We start from the raw sequence: 20,044 nt of genomic DNA, 5'->3' as shown, positions 1-20,044 counted from the left end.
CCTGAGGTCACCTAGCACTTGGGCTTTCTCCAGGAAGAGTCCCTACCATACTCCCTATAACCAGCCGGGATGCCCCAGCCTCACCACTACCTCTCTGTTGCTATTATATGGAGGACAGGTCTAGTACCATGTCTTGAATGCCCAAGAGCCTGAGGCTGGACAGTTCTCCGGAGTCTGAGTAAAGTGCCCAGCCCATGAAGCTGTGCATTTGGCACAGGTGCCACACTGCCTAGTGGCAGAGCTCTACTAATAGCACATTGACAGTGGGGGCTGATGGTTCTGCCTTGCACTGTAGGAGTTCACAGCATCCTTGGCCTCTGCCTAGTAGATGCCAGCGTTCTTCTACCCTTTTGGAGCTCTCTGACACTACTGTGTGTCTCCTGGGGGTACAGTAGCTCCAAATGAGGTCCTGCCCTGGAGCTGAGGCCTAGTTAACACACAATCTTACCAAAGAAGTCTAAGAGCCATTTTTGCCTAGCTTCACTGTGCCCTAAAGGAAGCAGCTCTGCAGAATCAAGCTCAAAACCCAGGACAAAAAAGCAACAAGGTAAAGCCAGGGTCACCCTTTGCTGAATTCTGGATGTTCCTGTGCCCTCTGAGGAGTGGGGTACCCAGAAGGCACTTGGTGAGGACAAGGGACCAAGCTCCTATTTGAGCTTTTCAGTTAACTTTAGCTTGAAATGTAGATTTAGGTAAGGATTTGATCCAAAGGTACCTGATTATCTGGGTCTGGGTGCTAAGATGTCTTCCCATGGTCCTGCATCTGCTTTGCTAAGAGCAGCAACCCACCCATCCCCATGAGATCTTCCTCCAGCTGGCCCACTGGTCATGTAGTCTACAGTCAGCCTTTGTGGACACTAAGGAGGCCAGCTTACTTCACAGACCCAGCAGCTTCCCATCTGCACACTATTGCACCCCCAAGGCTCATAAAGGAAGCTTCTACAATCCCACTTCTGACTGTATATAAGGCAAAGCAAGCTCAGCCCATTATTCATATAAAAAATAATTAGGATGCCGGGCGTTGGTGGCGCATGCCTTTAATCCCAGCACTCGGGAGGCAGAGCCAGGCAGATCTCTGTGAGTTCGAGGCCAGCCTGGGCTACCAAGTGAGCTCCAGGAAAGGCGCAAAGCTACACAGAGAAACCCTGTCTCGAAAAACAAAAAAAAAAAAAAAAAATTAGGAAGAGACTGCACCAGACTCGGCCTTATGCAGTTCACACTGAGTATTAAACCCACTGGTCTGCACATCATTCTGAAGAAATTAAGATGAGGACTGCCAAAGAGTAAAGAGAAGGCCTCTAGAGGCCAGCCCATCTCAGGACATAACTTGATTGTCCCAAGACAGCAGGAAGTGTGCAGGTAGGATGGGTGCCTCACCCGACAAGTGAAGCACAGCCTAACCTCTCAAGAAGAGATGCTCAAAAACCCAACCACCTTGGTGAGCCATCTCAGGCTTCATGCTGCCTTCAGCTGAGCATCCTGAGAGCAGAATGGCACAATTCCTTGAGAGACGATGGGGCCTCAAAGTCCTACAGGTCAGCTGCAGGGTGGCCTGTTGTACAGCCCTGCCAGCACCTCAATGCCAGCTCACTACAGACTTCCAGCCTGGCTGATGGCTCCTTGTCAGGTATTCCATTCTCCTGTGACCCAATGCCCACCCCTCCACTGACACCATTCGATACCCACTAGCCTAGGTCTCTTGATGATGTTTAGTAAAAAGCAAACAGCAGCTGAGTGCCAGGGGATGGTGGTGGTCACCAAGGGTGTGATGTCTGAGATACACAGCTGGATTGACAGGTGAGGGAAGAGTACTCCTACCTGGGGAGGCCGTCCTGGGGTCCTGGGGCTCCTGGGGCTCTGTATCCCTTAGCTCAGGGCCTTACCACTGCCTTCCAAACAGGTGCTCCAGACTGAGTCACTGTGTTGTTTCCTCTAGTTCTACTGGCTGATGTTCCTCCCACTGTTATGAACATGGTTTCAATAAGGGCCTGGGTCACCTCCATGACCATATATCAGCTGATTACAACCTTCATTCTACCTGTAACTTTGTGTCCTCTCAGTGCTAGATAACATTAACAGGTTCCAGGGTGAGGGCCTCGGCATGTTTGATGTGAGAGGCATTATTTTCAGTCTGCCCATGGGCCACACTTAAACTTCTATCCCATATGCAAAATATTTATCACACCCCAAAGTCTCAACTCATCACAGTATCAAGCCAGGCCTCATATCTCACCTTATTAGTTCAGAAGCCTCAAACTGCATCCTCTAAGTCAAAAGAGGTTGTTATGTGTGAAGCCATAAGAGTGTGTGATCTGTCCTGAGAGTAATCTTTCTACACTTGCAGGCCAATACAAAGTCATGCACTCCCAGCTACAGAAGGACAAACAGGAAGCCAGTGACAGGCATCCTCTATGGCTCAGGGGTCTAGCCCTGTGCACTGCCCAGTTTGTAGGAAAAGCAGCATCCACTACTGCACTAGTTAACTTCCCACCTGAGAGCTTCCTGACTCAATAGCTTTTTGTTTCATCCCATCTCAGGGCTTCTGATGAGATGCACTGCTCAAGAAACTTGTTGGACTTCTGTGTCTATCATAGGACTCACACCCTAAGACAAAGGCTTGTCCACAAGTCCTTCACAAATAATCTTTGCTCTACTTTCAGCTTTTGACCAAAGGTGTCAGTAACTGCTGTTGAACAGACCAGGCTAGCCTTTCTGCCTTGCTGAGGTCCAAACACAGGGCTGCCCAGATTCATCTGGGCCCTATCTTTGGAGTATATTTTCCTGACAATGAAACTTGAGTGTCATTTGTCATTCACACAGCCTGTGTGCTTCACAGCATTAAGTGTTAGCTCCCTACTGGGCTATAGCTCTTCTGTCTTCTTCCCCTCAGAATACACATTGGCAAGACCATGTTTTGCCTTTCATGCTGTTTGGAAACCTCTGGCAGATGCTCAAGTTGCCTGCTTTCAAATCCTGTTTCCCACACAGCTGTGCAATAGCTCAGCTACCTTCTGTCACCACATCTCATCTTTCATTCCCAGTAGCGTGTGTTTCTCCTGAGCCCTCACTAGCAGTGCTGCTCACATTTGTATTTCCACTTACCAACTAGTCACAGCAACTTTGAGCATTCTTAGGGATGGAGTGGCTTTTCCCAGCTGCACCCTTTCCTTCACTTCCCGACCCTCACTTGGTAGCAGCCACTGACAGCCATACTTCTGCTACCATTTAGGGACCTCTGGGCATTCCACGTGTGCCTTTCTATCAGCAGTCAGCCTCTATCTGTTGCTCCAGGTTGGTTCAGCTTGAGCTGAGCTCAACTTCACCAAAGGTTGAATCCAAGGACTGCCTCACAGATCTGCTCCCTATACAGACGACAACACTATGACACAGGGATCAAGGAGACAGCAAGGAGCCAACTGCCCCATGTGCCTTAGAGCATGGAAGCTGGAGAGCACACACAACTGCCCCATGTGCCTTAGAGCATGGAAGCTGGAGAGCACACACAACTGCTCCATGTGCCTTAGAGCATGGAAGCTGGAGAGCACACACAACTGCCCCGTGTGCCTTAAAGCATGGAAGCTGGGCCCTAGCACACAAAACTGCCCTATGTGTCTTAGGGCATGGAAGCTGGGCCCTAGCACAAGCCCAGCAGATGGCAGCCCTTACCTAGATGTCCATCCCTTCATGGATACATTCCAAAGGTTTGACACCATGTACTTGGAGGTCTTGCCACTCTTTCCTATCAGATGTACTCCCCCCCACACACACACACCCCACAAGGGGTGGAGGCATACCACTCTACTTAGGCTCTGTCTCAGGTTCCTCACAGCAGCTCCAGCTAGAAACCCATCTTCCTAGCAGCCAGAGCTAAGGACTCTGTCTACACTGGGTACCCCTAGTCCAGCTTCCTGTACCTAGGAGCTGAGGAGAGGAAGTCTCACTTAGTCAAACTCCACTTTGCTCCTGCTGTCCTTTGCCCCCAGGACTCCCCAGTGGCACTTTCAGCCAGCTGAGGTGCCACCACAGGATCCTAGACATACAGTTAGTTATGTGGGCACCCTGTGGTTTCAACATAAGGGGTCTGGCTGAGACAGGAGATGTTGTAAGCAATACCCAGGGGCAGAGGCTCTGATAGTCTGGTGGGTCCTACTCCCAGGAACTAAGACAAAAGGCTTGAAGTTGGTCCAGGGAGGGTTTTTTGTTTTTGTTTTTGCTTTTTAAACAGGAGCTCCCTGTGTAGCCCTAGGCTGGCCTCAAACTTAAAATCTTCCTGCCTCAGGCTCAGAAGATGCCTATGAAGAGGGAGTAGGACCAAGCTGTGAAGACTCCATGTACCTGGAATTTTCTGGTAATCATTAGATAGGGGTAGATGGCTGCTGAGAATGTCAAAGGTAGGTGGGGTTGGTTCAGGTGTTCACAGGAGCTAAATCACCAGAGTTAACAGAAGAGCCTCCAGTCTCAAGCCCACCTCCCAGGGGCTGCTGAGGTGCAGGAAGTGAAGAGGCCAGGTGAATACCAAAACCCAGGAAGGCCCCACCATGTAAAGGAAACCTGTTGGGGCACAGCAAGCAGGCTGCCAGGATCCAAAGACCTGAGTTTGCTACCTGTGAGGACCAAACCATAACGATGTCTATCTCCCCCGTATCCCTGTTAGCCCACTTGGGCCCAGGGTCAGCTACAGGCTGGAACTTAGGCCCTGTCCCCACTTAGGCAGCAGGTTGCCTCCTCCTGAGCCAACTCTAAACAGGTCTGAAGGCCTCCATCCTCACTCAAGGAGGTACAACCAGTGAGGACAAGGTCAAGGGGCTTGTACCCTTCCTTTCCCAGAAGCCTCAGAGAAGACTCAGAAGAGTAAGATGAAACAGCAGGCTGAGAGGACACAGGCTCTGACCTGAGAGAATTCTTTTATTATGACTGAACAGATGAACTAAAGCAGATTCTGCCTTTCACTGACAGCCCTGTCTCCACACAGGGCCTCAGCCAGGTCCTGGCGCTGCCCTGGCCCTTATGCACAAACGGGACCTGCATGGGCACTGAGGAGGCAGCAAGAAGGGGTGACAGGAGCAAGCAGCAGGTGTGGGCCCTCACGGGTCACCCCAGGCCTCTCTCCCCCAGGGACTCCGAGCCAAGATCCAGGCAAGGGCTAGGGAGGGAAGCTGCAGGGTGGGCCTCTGTAAAGCCCATCCCCAAAGCACAGCAGAACTTCAGGTCTGCAGGGCAAGGCCCATAGGGGGAGACACCTCTCACAAGGTGCTTCTCTCAAAGCTGCAGAGCCCCCCTGAGATGGGGGAGGGGAGGGCAAGAGCCACATGGAAGACCCAAGAAAGGAAAACCCCACAGAAGAAAAATCAAAACATCAGTCCAATAAATGTTTGTTGAATGAATGAATGACTCCAAAGGCTCTTCACTACAAACAGCACTCATCCATCCAACAGGAAAGTCAGGAAACACGCCTTGACTCCAGCGGCATCCATGGAGCCCACACTCTGCGCAGCCTGGGGCCCTCAGACCTTGCCACCAGCACGCCTGGGCATGTGTGCGCACACACAGACACACAGTTGTCTCTTTGCACATGTGCACCCATCTAGCCCTGGAGGCTCATCTCTCCTTCACGTGGTTCTGTGCTCCGGAAGCTCCACTGCTGGTCCCATCCCCAGTGGCACCACTGCTACCCGGGCTGCTGCACAGCACCTCAGTGAGGTCGTCCATGACTGCGGTTTCTTTGGGGTCGAGCAGGTTGAACTCTCTGGCGAAGAGGATGAAGTGCACGTACAATGTGTTCAAGTGTCCGTGCAGCTCAAGGGCCAGGGTCTCCTTGAAGTGGGCCCAGTAGATGTGGCCCAACACGTGAAACAGATACTTGCAGATCTTCTTCACCAAGGACTCGAAGGAGCTGGGGAATTCTCTGCCTAGGGGGAGGCCACATGTCATAGACCTGAAAGGAGGCCAGGCTCCTACAACTAGGCTTCCCTGGATGGGCCTGAAGTGCTCACACCTGCTACCACTCCTCCACAGAGTTCCCAGCAACCTGTCCCCCAGAGTGGCATGTGCCCGGAGTAATAGGCACTAGCTGAGCCATGCTGGTCACCTGCACGGCAAAGAATATGTGGTGAGCCCTCAGGCTCCATATGCTTCCTCCAGCCGACACCCCAGGGCTATCTGGAGACCAGGTAGAGGAGCAGTAACAAGTACATGGGAATCCTTGTAGGCCAGTGCTGGCCTTTTGCTGCTCAGGATGGGTTTTGAGCCCCCATCAGAACCTGACAGATCTGAAAATACCAACCCCAGCAAGATGGACTATGATGGCCTCATTGTGCAGAGCTGGTGGGAGGGGCTAAAAGGGGTCAAGTAGTGGGTCCCAGAGTACAGGTGGGTATTTGACCCTAGCTGAGCTGAACCTACAAGGGGAACCTCCCTCCCTCATTCGCCCGGGTCCTTTGCTGAGCAGGAGCCAGAATTACAGAGTTGTAGCCCTTCTAGACCCCACTTGCAATCAAACCCCAGAGACTCTAGCCAAGTGCTGAAGAACCTGCTGGCTTTGATAAGGATTGGGGTACAAGCTGCAAGCGACATACCATATTTTGTGGGGAACACATCTTCATCAGTTACCAGCTTCTGCACAGAGCTCATGACAAAGTCAACATACTGGGGGGCAGTGCACTTGACCTTCTTCCCCCGCTCGTCATACCAGTAGTATTGTCTGTAGGGACAGAGACTTTGGTCAGGGTGCCAACCCTGCCAAATACCCGCCCCAGTGCAGGCTCCCACTCATACAGCACAAACTCAAAGGCAGTGGCAGTCAGGTGGGGCAAGCTATATACAACTGTTCCAATGGGAACACATAGAGTACTCAGAGCAGCATCTGAAGAAAGCAAGGGCCTCATGTACAGAACCAAGAGTGCAGGGAGCCCAATGTGACACCTTCATTTTTGCCTAGTTCTGCAGATTTTATTTCTTTTAAATAAATCTGTATTTATTTTAAATAAGTCCCTTAAAATTAATTGGGCACAAGTATCTGTCTAGGAGGTGGCCTGGAACTGGTCAGAGAACCTAGATCCTTGGTGGTGTCTTATTCCCAGAATTAGAAGTCACACTTTCCCCATGGAGAATAGTAGATGCTTGCAGTAAAGTGACCTGACCCCTGGAGGCCCACCCCAAACTCTTTAGCCTGTGCATGGGGTAGCCAGTCCTCATATGATTGCCATTTCTGAGAAGACCAGCATCAGAGACGGGGAGATACTGAGCATATAGAGCCCCTGGGTCTTAACCATGGGCAGTGTCACAGTCACTCTGTATTCTGCCAAGAGGAGCTGGTGCTACCCTTGGTGCACTACCTGCTGCCCCCTCAGGCATCTCTCCTCGGGAGATCTTGGATGAAGGAATCACACAGGCCTCTCACAAGCCTCTGATATCTGGCCATGCTGTGGGGATGTCACACCACCTAAGTGCCCTGGATTCAAGGGCACAGCATGCTCCTCCAAGCTCCTGCTGAGGGCCTGTGATTCCTTCCAAATGGGGACGATTATAGACCACACTGTTACATATGTTCCCACCGGGGGCTGTTCTATGTAAACGTAGGTTTTCATCTCTAAAGCAAAAGCCAAGGACGGGATTATGGTCACAGCAAGGTCTGTGCATCATTTCCTGAGACTGTGTCAGCGTTATCCTATGTGCTGTGCCACCTGCCCCTCACCAGTATGGCATGTGCTCCCCAGCACCTAGTGTTCTGCAATACTCCGTGTGGGTTTCACTGGTGTTTAACACCCCAGTGCTGAGTATCTTCTTAGTGGCTCACTGCCATACTGTCACTATGGCAACTAGTCCTTTCCCATTCTTGTCAATCCAACTGCTATTTGCATGCTGCTGCACTGAGAGGTCGCTGAATGTCCTAGATACTAGTTCTTGTGCAACAGGTGCCTCCCAGATGTTTCCACAGTCTGTGTTTGTTCTTTCTCTTCAGAGTTGTCTTTCTTAGAGCAAAAGTTCTGAATCATCGTAAAGTCCAATGGGCTGAGTGCTTTTCATCAGTGGGCGGCTCCTTTGACATAGTGTCCAATAGCCTAATGCTAGGTCACAGAGATTTCCTCCTGCCCTCTAAAAGCCTTGCATTTTCCCATTTCTGCATCAGGTGTGAGGCTTAAAGTAGAGGTACTTTTCCTTTCCTCTGTGTAAAGTTGCATTTCACAGCAGCAGTTGCTGGGAAACAAAACTGTCCTCTCTCCACTCAGTTTCATTGGCCACTTCATGAAAATTCAAAGACTGTGCTTTTGAGTTTCCTCCTGGACTCTGCTCTGATCCACTAACTTTTGCCTCACCTTTGGTCAGCACTCCACTGTCTTGTCCCTGTGGTTTAACAGTGTATCTTTGAACTCTGGGCCTCTTTCCAGCTGGCTACTCCAGCTACTCACTTCCATATCAATTCCAAACACACTAGTCTAGTAGCTAAGAGCTCTGAGGAGTTTTTAACTGGGAACACACTCAACCACAGATTCATTCAGCATAGAGCTGTATGTTCAGCTTGTTGTCTTCCAATCCATCAACACAGTGTGGCTGTTCATGTGCTGTCTTTGACTCACTGTCCTGGACTTCTGTGGTTTCCAGAAACAGAACCCTGTGAATACTAAGTTTATAACCTAAGCATTTTGTTGCTTCTGATTAGTTAGGCTTTCAATCATACATAGCTAGCATGGAGACCTTTGACTGTTTCTGTGTGCTGATCTTGCAGAATTTATTTCATTACTGGACTCCTTCAGAGTCTCACAGTTGTGTTCTCTGCAAAGAGGGACAGCTGATTTCTTCTTTTCGGATGCAAACTTTCCCTCCTTTTCCACTGAACTGGATGAGCTCTTAAGTTTTCTTCTCCAAAGAACAGTCGACTTCATGCCAGCTGTGTAACAGCTGGAGAGGATCCTGTAGTTTCCTAACAACCTTTGTAACAACTGTTGGATTCATAGTGAACTGTCCCAATTTCTTATGTTTATAATTCCTATCTTCTGTCTCATCTTTGTGTCTTGCTTATAAATTTTTATTGCTCTTTCCAAGCAAGCATGTATTTCCCCTATTGTTTCTATAACTCAATTTGAGTGACTTCCACTCTTGTTTTATGATTCCTTTCTTCTGTCTACCTTAGGTTGGTTTTGTTCTGAAGTCTTTGTCTGAAATGTACACTTGGTGTTGTAAACTGTTCTCACTGCTCTGCTACAACCTACAAATTCTTCTCTTTCTCTCTTTATTTATTTTTGCATTATTTTAGACAGGTTCACTCCGTAGCCAGGACTGGCCTCAAACTCCCAGCAATTCTCCTGCCTCAACTTCCCATGTACTGGGATTACAGATGTGAGCTATCATACATGGCTGGAGCTCACAAATTCTGGGATACTTTGCATTTTTACTTGTGTTTAGTTCAAATGAGTTTCTCATTGCCCTTGATATTGTCGTCCCCCACCCACCCACCCATGGATAATTCAGGAGTGGACTGGTCCCAAGGTGTTTGGAAATTTGTTATTTCTCTGACACCAATTTCCAGATTAACTCCACAATGGTCAGATAACTTACTTAGTGTGACTTCAACTCTTTAAAAGTTGCCAAGGACTCTTCTGGGAGCTGGGACATTATGTTTAGTGAGCACTCCTTGTAAAGTTGAAAAGAAGGTTCATTTTGCTGCTGGGCTAGAATGTCCTTACATGGCACCTCAGCCCCTCTGCCCCTGCCCTTCCCCCTGCAGCTGGTGGTATGCTTTGTGAAGCTCTGCCATCTGGCATACAGGCACTGAGGAACACTACTGGCCTGATGACCAGCCCTTTCCAACTCACAACCTGGCTGACTTTGAGTCTCTGCTGCTATGAACACAGCTACGTTAGCTTTCATCTGTCAGTGTTTTCTAGGTTTGTCATCTTCCATCTTCTATGGTTGACTTTCCTACTTTACTGCATTTAAAATGCTACGATGAGCCAGGAGCAGGTGGGTGGATTGCACCTGTGATCTCAGCTGCTTGGCAGATAAAAGCAGGAGGATGCCAGCTCCAGGTCAGCTTGGACAGCAATGGCAGAATTCTGTCTCTTATAAAACTTTAAACAGGGCTGGAGCAGAGCACTTGCTAGCATGCATAATGCATAAATTAATCAGTCAACCAATCAAGCAAAATGAACACTTTGGTGTACACAAGTCCCTCAAATCCTTATAATAAATTCTTACTCCCAAGGTCATGTATTAGGAAGTGGGCTTCTAGAGGTGATCAAGCCACAGTGGCAGAGCTCCCAGACCAGTACTCCTGCCTTTCAAAAAGAGCTGCTGTTCATGAACCAAGAAGCTCTTCTCAGAACCATGAGAAATATACCAGTGCTGTTCAGTAGCCTTCATTACCAGCAGTTGATTATGGCAGTCCAGACTGACAATGATGATGTTTCTCACAAGAAGGATCAGATTTAGTTCTACAAGAATATTTTCATAAAAATCCCTTGGAAACTCTTATGCTCACATTGTGGCAGTCACTCATCTGCTGGATTTACTTTACCATTGTTGGTTTTCTGCTTGTTCTGTTTTTATCTTTATACTTCTGTGGTCTTGCTGTATTTGTGGCTATATCCCCTGACCTGCATCTTTTTAACTACTCCATTTCAATTTACCCATTAATGTTCTGGCTGTATGTTTTCATGTCATTTTTGAAGTTGCTTAAAGAATTTCAAAGTACATACATGGCTTTTCATGCTCAAGATTTCACTGAGTTTGGTATCAGCTGGAGAAAGTTGGTCACTAACAGAAAGTGGGCACCTCACCCCTCTCACCACCATTGCTCACATGTCACTTCTCTGAACCCTGAGAATGTGTCAGATCACACACTTCATTTCACTCTCAAATTACGTCTGAGCACTCCAGGGAAGAGTCTCTAGTTCTCCTGATGCTCACTCTTCTTTTGTACTGTCACATAGTTGAAGAACTGGTTGGAACTCTCCTGCAGTAGGTCAGACAGTTTGCAGTGGTCCATTTAATTATGCTCCTGAAGGGCATGGCTGCTGGGTGTGGAATGTGGAGTAATGCTTCTTCCCTGTGGCACGTGAGACATGGGGGGGGGGGGGTGCTTCCCCAAATCCTGCAGCACTGCCTTGGGTGCCACGGGGCCTTTACAGTGCTTGGTGTCTGGGCTATTTCACTGGACAGTCCTTAAGGGTTCACTCAGCTCTGTCAATGTAAAGGAGTGTCTCTGAGGGACCTGTTCAGCCATATTTCTGAATGTGTCTTGGCTCCCTAGGTCCCAATGCTGGCCTTTTGGGGTTATCCTGCAGGTGCTGCAAGGATAGAAATGAGACCTAGCCTAAAGCAGATCCTCTCCTAGGCAAGCCTCCAGGACTGGTGCACAGCAAGGAGTTCTGCAGATTTCTGACTAACCCAACTCTTCCTTTCAAACTAATTTTGAGTTTCCAAAATCCCTTGGTCTCATATGATTCCTGCAAAGGGACTATAGCAGGAATTATTAAATGATTCTACAAAGTGAGCAAAAGGCAAGCTTAGCTGCCCAGGCTCTCCAGCATGCACTAAATGAAGGTCTGTACAACACTACCTCCTATGCTCTCAAGAAAGCTTCTCCCAAACAAACTCAGCTCTGAAAGGCACATGGGAAAAGCTAGGGAGGGTACCATGCTGTCTTGTCTAGGCTACTCACATGCTCTCAAGTGCTACCTCAGAATCTGTCATGGGTCTGTCCTTCAGAGACCACGCCTCTGTCCTATGCATACCAAACTTGTTCCTATTCACCTTCCCTGGCAATGCTTAGCTGATACCTGACCCTCCTGGGGAACAGACAGCTGGCTCTGTTCCCCCTACACTGCCAGAAACTGAGCTAGAGTCACTAAAGCTATGTGATCAGGCCTGACACAGAGGGGACTCCTGTCACCTGCTGTACCAGGACTTACAGCAGACTCTTGAAAACAGAGCTATTGTCTGGGGAGATCTGTACCTACAGGGAAGACTGCTTGAGTGTATACCATACACATATGCACGTGCGTATACACACACATTTCCATGTGTACACAGCATCTTGAGGGGTCATCATGGAAGATCTTCCACCTCCTTAGCCACATCTACCCTAGGCTGAGTGAGCCCTGCCAGACCCAGCCTTCTGCCTACATTAGTATAGCCACTCCTACCATCAACCCAGGGCAGCTGGCAAATATGTGCCACTCAATGGATTTCCTATGCACAAAGCAAGGTGAGTTACCTTGGAGACCCTGAAGACACCTGCATACTACAGCACTGAATGTACACATATATCCAGAAGAGAGCTGTCAGCACTAGAGATGTTCAGAAGTTATCAACAAGACACCTCTACTAGTAGAATGAGCCTGCCCACTTAGCCTTGCAGCTCCCAGGACACTGAATACTCTGCAGGCTCAGGGACCATCTAAGCATAGCCTGCATTTGGCCTCTGATGACTCTGAGCATCTTTTATGCCCCAGCAGAGACACTTAAGCTGGGCACCTGGCCCCTTACGTACAGACTTTGCATAGCCTGAGATTGTGCAGGGACTCCAGTTAAGAATGAAGTCCAAGAAGCTAGTAGCCAGGATAGCAAGGTCAACCATAACCCATCCCACACTCCCAACAGATGCTATGGCCAGGCTGCTACTCACGTGTTGCACACGGCCATTGTCTGACACGTCTCTCCTGTGCAAAATTCTGAGATTGTGCTATACTGCAGGTTGATGTGGTGAAAAAATGTTGTTGCTGGAAGAGAAGCAAAGGGCCAGGTGAGTAAACACCCCTGCTCCAGCTGGCGTGACAGGGAGTGGGTTCAGCTGAGTTCAGCCTGTCCATGGACCACTGCTCTGGGGGTACTTGGAGATGGGGGAGGCTCCCTGCCCTGCAGCTGCTGCACCCGCCTCCCCACCCGCACGCACTGTTGCTGGCCAGCCACTCGTTGAGGTCGATCTCCCGGGGCAGCACTACCAGCTCCTTGAACTCAAAATCGGTGATCCTGGACTTGGTGTGCTCTGGCTCCAGGTACACTTTCTTCTCCTCTGAAGCAGTTTTCTTGCCGTTTGGCTTAGCTTTAGACTTCCTGCCAAGAAAGAAAGGATGTTGAGGTCACCACATGTCCCATTTGGGGCTAAACCACAGGGGTCTGAAGAAGAACCCTGCACATTGGGCTAATTAAGTCAGATGCAGGCAAGGAGAGAGACCAAAGGCCAGACTGCTCAGGGCAATTGGGTGGCCAATCCAAATGGTCATGACTCTATAGACACCCTGGGGGAAAACACTGTGGGCCTGGGCTGCAACACATGTGTGACAGCAGGGGGCAGCACCTGATGCCTGAAGCATAAACATCTTTCAAAAAGCTGCTCTTCCAAGATGAAAACTTAAGAAAGTTCTGAGGGTCTAAGAAAGTGTATAAACTGTCTGAAGGTCTGAGAAAGTGTTTTTAAGGCATGCAAATGAAAGTTCTGAGTATATAAGGAAGTGACTTAAGGTAATGAAAAAATGTTTCAGATTTCTTTTCCCCTCTATGCTATTACTATATTAAGATTTCAAAGGTTCAGGAAACCCATACCCAACGGTTCTACCAGACCACTCCTATGGTGGGGTCTGGAGACTGCTCACCAGCAGATTGCCAAAAGGAGATATTTATCCCTATAACACCTAAATCTATTTCTAAAACAGCTGTCCCTATGTTTGTTTTCTCTATGATCAAACTAGAGATTACTGACGATGTTGGCCAGATACTTATGGAGACTGCCTTTACTGATCCTGCAGGAGACATGATGCATATTCAGGAAGGCATTCTACCTTTTATTTAGAATGGGGGATCTTTTATATCCTAACTAAGAACCCATGGCACCCTAGATAGGAGATGGGGGTCACTGATAGACTTTACTATAGTATTTATCACAGCTGTCCATCGGGCATGATTAAAATACAAAAGGTTCACACCCCATTCTCTCAAACCCTAGGTATAGACATAGTAGAAGTTGTCCAACGTTCCTCAAAGGTCCTTACATCCCTAATATCACCTCTCTTAGACAACATTGATACTGCCTCCTTGTCACACCATCTCTTGTTTCAGACCTTAACCTCTACATATCAGCTACTGAATAATATCAAATATCACTACCCATCCCTTATCTCTACCACATCTCTCTCTTTGACATCACAGATTGCTTTAACTTCAAGAACATGCCTTTGTGGGCTTACTGGATTCTACAGACTGCAATACACCTTAACCCTTAGTACTATCACCCAAGCCCTACCTATGCCCAAAAATGTCTCAATTCTCTGCAGCACTCAAGTTTCCCAATGACTACCCACTGGGTGGTCTGGAAATTGTGCCCTTTTCTTTTTTTTCAAAACTAGGGGTAGTATCAGGTGAAGAACCCTTGCCAGTTCACATCACAGAGTTTATAGCAGCATGGCATGACAAATGAGTGATTCAGGTCCTATAATTTCTCGAAGTCCTGGGTATAACCACTGGCATCGCCACTGAGGGGGGTGGGAGTGACTACTTTCCTTGCTATTTACCATCAGTTTCCCCTAAGTTCATCCAGTATCTCCAGTGGGTGGCTCAGACCACCCTTATCCTCCAGGGCCAAACAGACTCACTGGCCACCATAGTACCACAAAATCAGCAAGGGTTAGATTTACTAACTTCAGAGAGAGGTGGTCTTTGTCCCTTCCTCAGGGAGAAATGTTGCTTTTATGTCAACCAATTGGGTATAGTAAAAAATAAGATCTGACAACTCCGGACGGACCTCCAAAACTGTAAGAAACAGCTCAGTGTCTCTGGCTAGTGGATCACTGACAGTCCAATGTGGAATTGGCTAGTATCCTTCTTAACCCCCTTTCTCCTCCTTTTCTTAATCCTACTAGTCACATCCTGCCTTATAAACTTGTCTAGATTTCTTCAACAACAGATCCAAAAGATATCTAACCAGACTTTTAATCAGTTACTATTACAGGATTATCAGCCCCTAGCTACAGAGCCAGAGGCCTGCAACTCCTGATACACCCATGGTGAAGATCAAGCTTGCCCCAAAGACTTGGATGCCCCCATTCAACAGGAATAAGTCTGATGATACTGTTGCCCCCCTTTCCTGACCCCTGATTGTTTATGAATTGTAAACAAAAAAGGGGGATAATGTAAACCCCTTGAGGTGTGTGAGAGGCAGGTTTCTCCAATGAGGACCTCTAACTGCCAGCGCCCCCCCCCCCAAGAATACTCTAAGGGCTGGCCCCTGAGGACTTCCAACCACCAGGTTCCACCCACAGAACACTCTAATGGCCATGATGGCTTGACCTAGACCCTATAGATGCAGGTGGCCAAGCTCCTTCCTACAGACTAAAAAGCTCAAGCTCTAGTCTTGAAATCCCACCAATCCCTGGGCTTGAAAATCCACCAATCCTTGAGCTTGCCTCAAGTTCAGTACTTGAAATCCCACCAATCTCCACCCTGGAAAGTTCTGCCCCCCAAGAAACCCAATATCAATGGTTGCCAACTTTGCTAATGCTGTGATCCTTTAATACAGTTCCTCACGTTGTGGTGACTCCCCGAAATCAGAAAATTATTTTTGTTGCTACTTCATAATTGTAATTTTGCTACCGCTATGAATTGTAATGTAAATATCTGATATGCAACCCCTGCGGAGATTGCAACCTACAGGTTGAGAACCACTGCCCTATAAAGCCTGCATCCCATTCAGTTCTTTGCTGTTTCTCAACAAAGCAGAGGCAGCCACCCTCTTGTGTCTTTTCCAATAAATCTCTTGTGTGAAGATCTTTATGTGGTGTCACTCTGTAGTATTCCTTGACTCCCAACTGCCAGGATACCTTTGCCCTCAGAGCTGTAACACTTGCATTAGGGAAATCTTTCCCCTCAGAGCTGTAACATTACACAAGGGCCTTTCTGAGCAGTGGCACCCACAGGCCACACCAAGGCTCTAACCTTCCAGGCATGCCAGTTCCAGGAGGGTGCACAGCTATCATCAAAGCTTCAGAGGGAAAACCACCCAAGGAAGGTACCAGGTTGCTAACCCATAGGAGGGCACCCCAAGAAAGAGTACTCTCTCCAGTAGAGGGCTAGCTCTTCCTTTAGGTCTTGCTGATGTGCTCTACCACTGAGCAACATACTCTTGCTGGGGTGTAGCCCCACCCAGCCTGGGCACAACACCCACACCTTGTCACCCTTCATGGAGTGAATGCAAGAGAAAACAACCCCCAGGGATAAGGCTCAGCCTCAGCACAGAGAATCCCTCCACTAGTCCCCATGTAAAGGCAGAGGCAATAAGAGAATCCAGCCTCTTCCCAAGCCAGACAGCATAGGACTCTTTGTTAAGCTTCTACCTTGTTTTAAAGTTTTTTTAATAAGATTGTTTTGCTTTGCTAACAGTGGGCTTACTATGTCTATTTTTAAACAATAAACATTTTTTAAATGTTTTGTTTTCACTTGAATAGAAATCCTAAAGCCATGGAATGGCTTACCCCAGGCGCATATATGCTCAATTCCTCCAGGCCAGTTACGCCCCAAATGTTGGTGGTAACACTTAGTCTGTGTGCCTTTGGTTGCTGGTGAACAAGCTTCTGGTCAGACACCGAGATAGTGTGCCCCTTAAGAGAGGAGACGACAGTGCTCCACTGGCAGTAACTACCTGGCCTGAGTTCTTGATGGTGTGCTAGCCCAGCAGAAGACCGATGATTTTGCTGAAATCTTTGTCATGTAGCTAAGTCTGTACCTGGTCAGAAAGGCTTTTTGACCTAAAGTTTCCTGGTGAGTTCCTCGAGGAAGTCAAGTGAAAGAGTCTGTAGGTGTTCCTGGCTGGCCAGGTCAGACCAGCACACTGGATATCAGGTTCTTCTAGGTGCTGACCACACAATGCTAGAAACAAAGGAGCCTCTACCAATCTCTGACCTGCTAGCTGGCATCCACACATGTCTGACATGTTCAGGCTCAGAATGAGAGTACTGGATGAGAAATCTGAGAAACACAATGAATGTTCCCACAGCAAAGCTGAGTCTTGTCCTCACATAATCAAATGAATTCTTCAGTTAAAATGTAAGAGATAAACTGATACTGGCATGAAGCCTTATGATCAGAAAAGGATGCTTTTGATCAGGAACTCTCAATATGGAATTCAGTAGGAGGTGCTGGACAGTTGAAGGCCCAAGGACAGGAACAGACCTTCTCTAATAAGGCAACCAATTGCAAGGAGCACCAGGCTATACAAGGCCTACAACAGACCAGGGGATTAAAGGGAGGAGCAGATCCAGCAGAGGGGTCCTGTCCCAGAAGCAGTCTCCTTAGGAGTGCCCACCATGCTCCAAAGGGATGAGAAGCAGCCTGAGCACCCAGCAGGGAAGAACAGTGCATTAAAGGCATACCTCTAGGGTCATGGCCTCCTTGCAAACAGGTGGACTGGTGGGACTGTGTGTTGGAGGTGGCCTTTGGCTCAGATTCCCACCACGCCCACTCCAGGTTAGCCTTGCCTGTCCAGATGAGGTACAGTGTAGGCCTCAGACCAGGGTACCTCTTATATACCTTTCTTTTTGACCTGAGAACATAGGCAGTTAGGCCTGCTACCATGCATGGCATCAGGAGGCAGTCTGACTTGCCTCTGAATCCTGTCTTCCATGGCCCTGGGAGGGTAGATGGGGGTAGGGTGAAAGGTCTTTCTAACTGACTGTGACCTATTTTTTCCTTTCGTTGCTTTGAAAGGTTGCTGATGGTTTACTTAAGAGAAAGAGGAAAGAAAAATGTTCCCTGAATGCCAGGGAAATGTTTTCCTTTCAGCTTCTCATGGCAGAGCTTAGCCTTAAAAGGCAATGTGTGCTTGGCCTCCGGGGCAGGGCCAAGAGCAGTCAGAAACAAGCAGTGGACAGGGCAGGGCACAGCCCAGCCTTGAGGCTTCTGGCACAGCACAAGCTCTAAGGAAAATAGCATGGAAGTCTGTTAGGGCTGAAACATAGGTGTGGATGTACCGTATAGAAAGTGGGCACTTCAAGCCTCTCTGGCATGGGCTTCTGAGCCTTGCAGACCAGCAGTGTAGACTCCAGCCTCTCTAGCAGTTGTGGACAAACCCCAGGAGGGGCTCTGCCCATGTCTTTGGGGACACATCCACTCCGTCCTGGGCACTTCTCTGAACCCTCATCTTCCACTAGTGATATGGGCTGGGTTCACCTGTTATTCAGTCAGAAAGCAAAGGTCTGCTTCGCTAATGCTGGATCAGGCCGGTAGTGTCCTCAAAGGATAGGTTTTCCTCAAGACTATCAAGCTACCTTCTGTCTTCTAGGTATCCTGTCCTGAAAGCCAAGACTACAAAGAAAGGGGCTGGTGAGGGCCAAGCTGTCAAACCATTTCCATGCTTTGTGGCTTGAGATGATCACCTGCAAGCTAAAGGGAATGAAAACAGGACAACTAGGAAGAGCTGCTGGTAGGAACCAGCCATCACCATGGCTCCTGAACACCCACTGTTCAGGACCCATTCAAGGAGGGTATCCTATGAACAGCATCCTGTCCTCACTCCCACTCATAGTCACAAGGGAGGACATAGTTCCTTCAGGCAGAAGCTACTGCCCAAACCTGATGGGGAAAAGGTTCCTGAAAGGCCTGCCTCACTCTGTAATGGGCCCCAGGGGCTTAGGGTGAAGTCAAAAGGCAGCAAATAGATGCCATGCTAGACACCAGCATGTGTACACCAAGCCCCAAGCCTTCCCTATTTCAGTCATATCCCCATTTAGTTGCTGTCCCCATCACAAAGGGCCAACCTGGGCCCCAGAGCATAGTGCACTCTGGGACACCCTCCTGCCAACCTAAGTTTTCCAGTCCTAGTCACAGGGCCCTCACTCTGGCAAAAGGAACAAGAGGCAGCCCAGGGCCTGGGTTCTGCCTGAGGAAGAATGTGGTAGATGCTAGTGGAAGGGCTTCTGTAGGACATCAAACTTCAAACTCCAACTTCTCTCCTTTCCCTAAATGAGTGAGGCTTAGCCAGGGCACAAGACTCATCTAGAGGACCAGTTCTAGCTCCTTTGCCAGTGTTTCTGTTTTCACCTAGTAAGATGAGCAAACAAACATCTTATGGGCTCTGGGGCAAGCTGAAGAGACTATGATGTCAGTGGCTAGCCATGCCTGCATACTAGGCTTGAGGTCAGAGGCTCTTCCTGCTTCCCTTATACCACTCGCCACTGTTACTCATGTGGAGGGAAGACTATGCAGACAAGGCCTTCAGTGGGCAGCACAGAGACTGTATTATAGGGACTAGGGAGTCCAGGCACTACCATATCCACAGAGCTTCTATGAGCTCCTGGGAAAGCATCCCCAAAACAAAATCCCCAACAGTGAGGCTGAGGTTGGCCCCTAATGAGCAGGGGGCCTACTCATAAAGTAAACTGACTACTTTAGAGGTATCCATGCTCTATCAGAATCACCTTCTTCTTGCCTCCCACATAATCATCTGGCCTTAGCCTCCTTCTCCTTGCTCCAGCACTTCTGCTGCTCATAGTGCTCTGTCTACCCCCTGACCACATGGCAAACTTCCCCTGGTTCTCCAAATGTCATTATCTTCTATTCTAGCTGGCCATACCCCATGACACTGGACTCTTTGGCACCCCCAGCACCAGGAATGAGTCAATCCTGGTTGACAGTCTGACCTCTGAGGAGTAATAGAAATTACAGATTAAAAAAAAAAAATCAATCTCTGTGACATTTGTGGTGCCAAGCATTAGGCTGGGGTGGCTGTGAGTGTTCTGTGGAAGCCAGGCTAGCAGCATCTTTCTGGGACCAGGATGGTAAGATGCTATGTTGGCATGTGCTCTTGCCCTGAACTGAGGCTTATTAGCCTGCATCCTCCCCACAAGCCTCCATTTGGCATGCCACCCGGGTTTCCCCAACCTCTGACCCAACACAGATGCTCACAAAGCAAAGTGCTCCAAGAAAAGGATGCTCAGACTTGGGGGAGGCATACACAGAAAGTCAACAGGATGAAGGGCTTAAAAACACTAAGGTCTAAGGATGGTAGGGAGGGGATACAAGAGTTTTGTGGTAAAGTACATCACTCCAAGGAAGTGAA

The 20,044-nt window shown here is 48.6% G+C and overlaps 1 protein-coding gene across 2 annotated transcripts in view; it reads right to left on the bottom strand.

Moving 5' to 3' along the window:
• Window positions 1-4,885: 4,885 nt before the first annotated feature.
• Window positions 4,886-20,044, bottom strand: part of Mob2 (MOB kinase activator 2) — a 61,501-nt gene continuing 46,342 nt past the window's right edge. For both annotated transcript variants that reach the window (XM_028870649.2, XM_028870641.2), the window contains exons 2-5: window positions 12,893-13,053; window positions 12,626-12,719; window positions 6,576-6,700; window positions 4,886-5,909 (exon numbers count right to left, since the gene is read on the bottom strand). In XM_028870649.2, coding sequence (XP_028726482.1) covers window positions 5,599-5,909; window positions 6,576-6,700; window positions 12,626-12,719; window positions 12,893-13,053 — 691 coding nt within the window. In that variant the 3' untranslated portion in view covers window positions 4,886-5,598. The remainder of the gene's footprint in view (window positions 5,910-6,575; window positions 6,701-12,625; window positions 12,720-12,892; window positions 13,054-20,044) is intronic.

Source organism: Peromyscus leucopus, chromosome 1 (assembly GCF_004664715.2).
Source record: "Peromyscus leucopus breed LL Stock chromosome 1, UCI_PerLeu_2.1, whole genome shotgun sequence".
Lineage (NCBI taxonomy): Eukaryota > Metazoa > Chordata > Mammalia > Rodentia > Cricetidae > Peromyscus > Peromyscus leucopus.
Note: the sequence above shows the minus strand (reverse complement) of the source record. Positions and strands in the feature narration are given on the sequence as shown.